At 34.8% G+C, this 2,885-nt stretch overlaps 1 protein-coding gene across 1 annotated transcript in view; it reads left to right on the top strand.

The window, feature by feature from the left end:
- Positions 1–2,885, top strand: part of LOC107737789 (copper-transporting ATPase 1-like) — a 35,492-nt gene that overhangs the window by 12,750 nt on the left and 19,857 nt on the right. Inside the window, exons 5-7 of the mRNA XM_016549407.1 lie at positions 232–447; positions 2,407–2,570; positions 2,644–2,805. Of these exons, the coding sequence (XP_016404893.1) occupies positions 232–447; positions 2,407–2,570; positions 2,644–2,805 (542 nt within the window). The remainder of the gene's footprint in view (positions 1–231; positions 448–2,406; positions 2,571–2,643; positions 2,806–2,885) is intronic.

Genomic DNA, 2,885 nt, shown 5'->3' with positions numbered 1-2,885 from the left:
ATTTTTGGGTGAACTATCCCTCTAACATTTGATACAATCTTACTTTAGAAAAGCACAGTTTATTTAAATTTAACTAAAAGGTTATTAATTAATAAGTTATAATATCATGTTGTTTTTTCTCATGTCATTGCTTTGGAGTGCAGATTATGCAATTTCAAAAAGCACAGCAGCAATGTCCTACATTGTCACCAGTATCAGGTCTCCTTTAACTTCGTCCTGTCATGTTTACAGAGACAAATTCATTGGTGCCTTCAGTGGTCAAAAGCCCATCGCCGTCTGTCCGGAGCTCGTCGTTATCTCCGGTCTGGTCAGCCGTGAAAGAGAATGAAGCAGAGAGTGATGCTGAGCCTGCAACAAACACGATTTCCAAATGTTTTATCCAGATTGGTGGAATGACCTGTGCCTCCTGCGTGGCCAACATTGAGAGGAACCTGAAGAACGAGCATGGTAATCCTCGGAGCTGGGTCTGATTACAGATTACTTGATGAAAACTGTAGTTAGTAACGTAATCTATGTTACTCATTTTAGGTAATGTAATCTGACTACTTTTTTAAAAATCTTACCTTACCGTTTAAATGTAACATATTGATATAAAAAAGCACAAAGAAAGAAAAAATATTAATTGTTTTTTATTTCAACATCATAAAATTTATTTTTTACTTCTGTGTTCAGAGCCCAGTTTCGTCTTCGCTGATGTGATCCGAGAAGGGCAGAACAGTCCGGATGGAGATGACGATAAGATCTACTACTTCTTCACGGAGGTGTCGGTGGAGTACGAGTTCTTCGGGAAGCTGCTGATCCCCAGAATCGCTCGCGTTTGTAAGGTGAGATCCGCCGGAAACCAGCGCCGTGTCCTGAACAGTGTTGGGCAGTAACTAGTAACTTAGGGCTGCACAATTAATCGAATTTCTAATCGCGATTACAATTATGGATGCCACAATTACGTAATCGTTCAAAGCGGTAATTAATCGTTTAAAGTCCACGTATGTTATTCTGCGTGCTTAGGATGTGTTTTTTTCTTTCTACAGGTTAACGTAAGAGTTTTTCCATTGTTTTAATTTTAGTTTTAATATAACATTGTAATATCATGCATATTTTAAATTGTTTTATTATTTAAAGAAGAAACCAAACCAATCTATATATGACATTTGAGGTCTTAGTACTATAGAAAAGCAATACGTTTTTCCGTTAGTGTTTTCAACTTGTTGTGATAATTGTAATTAATAATCGCAATTACAATTTCAAGGGAATAATCGACAATTATGATTTTTGTCAGAATCGTGTAGCCCTACATTAAACATTACATTACACCAGAATTTTATAAACTGGGCTTAATGTAAGAACTGCAGTGGGTTTGATTGAGTTGATAAAAAGCTAATAATTAAGTAAATCATAAAATGTAAAATAATAAAGCAATAAGCCCCAAGAAGCCGTGGTTTACAGTGATTTTGTGTAATGATATAAATAAAAACAGTATTCTTCCACCAAATAATGTAGTTCCTCAGAAACAGTTGTGGTTGCAACAAAGTGGTTGCCGAGCAACAGACAAACGTAAACAAAGGAGTATGTTTGTAGAGTAATTTACAACAGCTTCGAACGTGTCTCAGCCAATCAGAATCAATTTGGAATTTTTGGAATCTGATTATTACATGTAATCAGTTTCTGAATTGGACATTCAAGACTCACACATTTATATTTATTGAAAGGAGAAGAGAAACCAGTCTGAGACTTGTGTAAGAATGTTTTGAGTGTAAAAATATTTTAATAGAATGTCCAATTTTAAATGATATTGGACAACGGTATTATTCAGAAAATTTACTAAAATACATTTTTTATGTCTTTTTACAAGTCTCTCCTGGAAGAATTTTAGAATTTTTATCTCTGATTAAACTGAAAGATTGTATATGATTTTTATCAGTACTATTGTTGTTTCTTGTATGTTTTTATATAATGATTTTCTTAAGAAAATTATATTATTGTAAATGATGTATTGAAATGATATTGTTAATGTTGCCATGAATATAGCCATTGTTGCGGATATGGCGTTGAAACAAACGAACAAGTAAATAAACAAACCAACAAATAAAATAATAAATAAATAAAATAATAAACAAATAAATAAATGTATTTATTTATTAAAAAAAACAAAACTGTTTCTACCCAGCACTGGTAATCCCTGATCTTTACAAACAAAATAACAAAAAATACAATTATTATTTTATAACAAAATAAAATAATGCTAGACTATAATTGCACTGTATTAAATCATAGTTATGGTGTCAAAAATTTATTAATCAGTAGATCTGTTACAAAACTCATATTAATAGGTAGAACGCTTAAAACAAATATGTAAAGATTGTGTTAAAATCTAAGAATGGCTGTATTTAGTGTGTCTTTTTTCCTCAGGTGTACACTCTGTTTTGGTTGCACTGATGGCCGGTAAAGCCGAGGTTCGATACAGCCCGTCGATCATCGATCCTCAGAGAATAGCGGAGTTTATCCGAGAGCTCGGCTTCACGGCTGCGGTCATGGAGGATTGTGACGGCTCCGATGGGACCCTGGAGCTTGTGGTTAGCTATTGCTGATTTTTGACCCATTTTCTAATCCGCACAAGTTTGTGGATGACGTGTCTGTTTTTCATAGGTCAGAGGGATGACATGTGCCTCCTGTGTTCACAAAATTGAGTCTAACCTGATGAAGCAGAAGGGCATCCTCTATGCTTCAGTTGCCTTGGCAACTAATAAAGCCCACATCAGACATGACCCAGAAGTGACCGGCCCGAGAGATGTGATCAGATGGATAGAGGTGAATTCACTTTCATGTTCACACACATATATGTGACCCTGGAGCACAAAACCAGTCATAAGGGTCAATTTTTCGAAATT

The sequence above is a fragment of the Sinocyclocheilus rhinocerous genome, unplaced genomic scaffold (genome assembly GCF_001515625.1).
Source record: "Sinocyclocheilus rhinocerous isolate Xijiao unplaced genomic scaffold, SAMN03320098_v1.1 scaffold1696, whole genome shotgun sequence".
Lineage (NCBI taxonomy): Eukaryota > Metazoa > Chordata > Actinopteri > Cypriniformes > Cyprinidae > Sinocyclocheilus > Sinocyclocheilus rhinocerous.
This window is presented reverse-complemented; position numbering and strand designations above follow the sequence as displayed.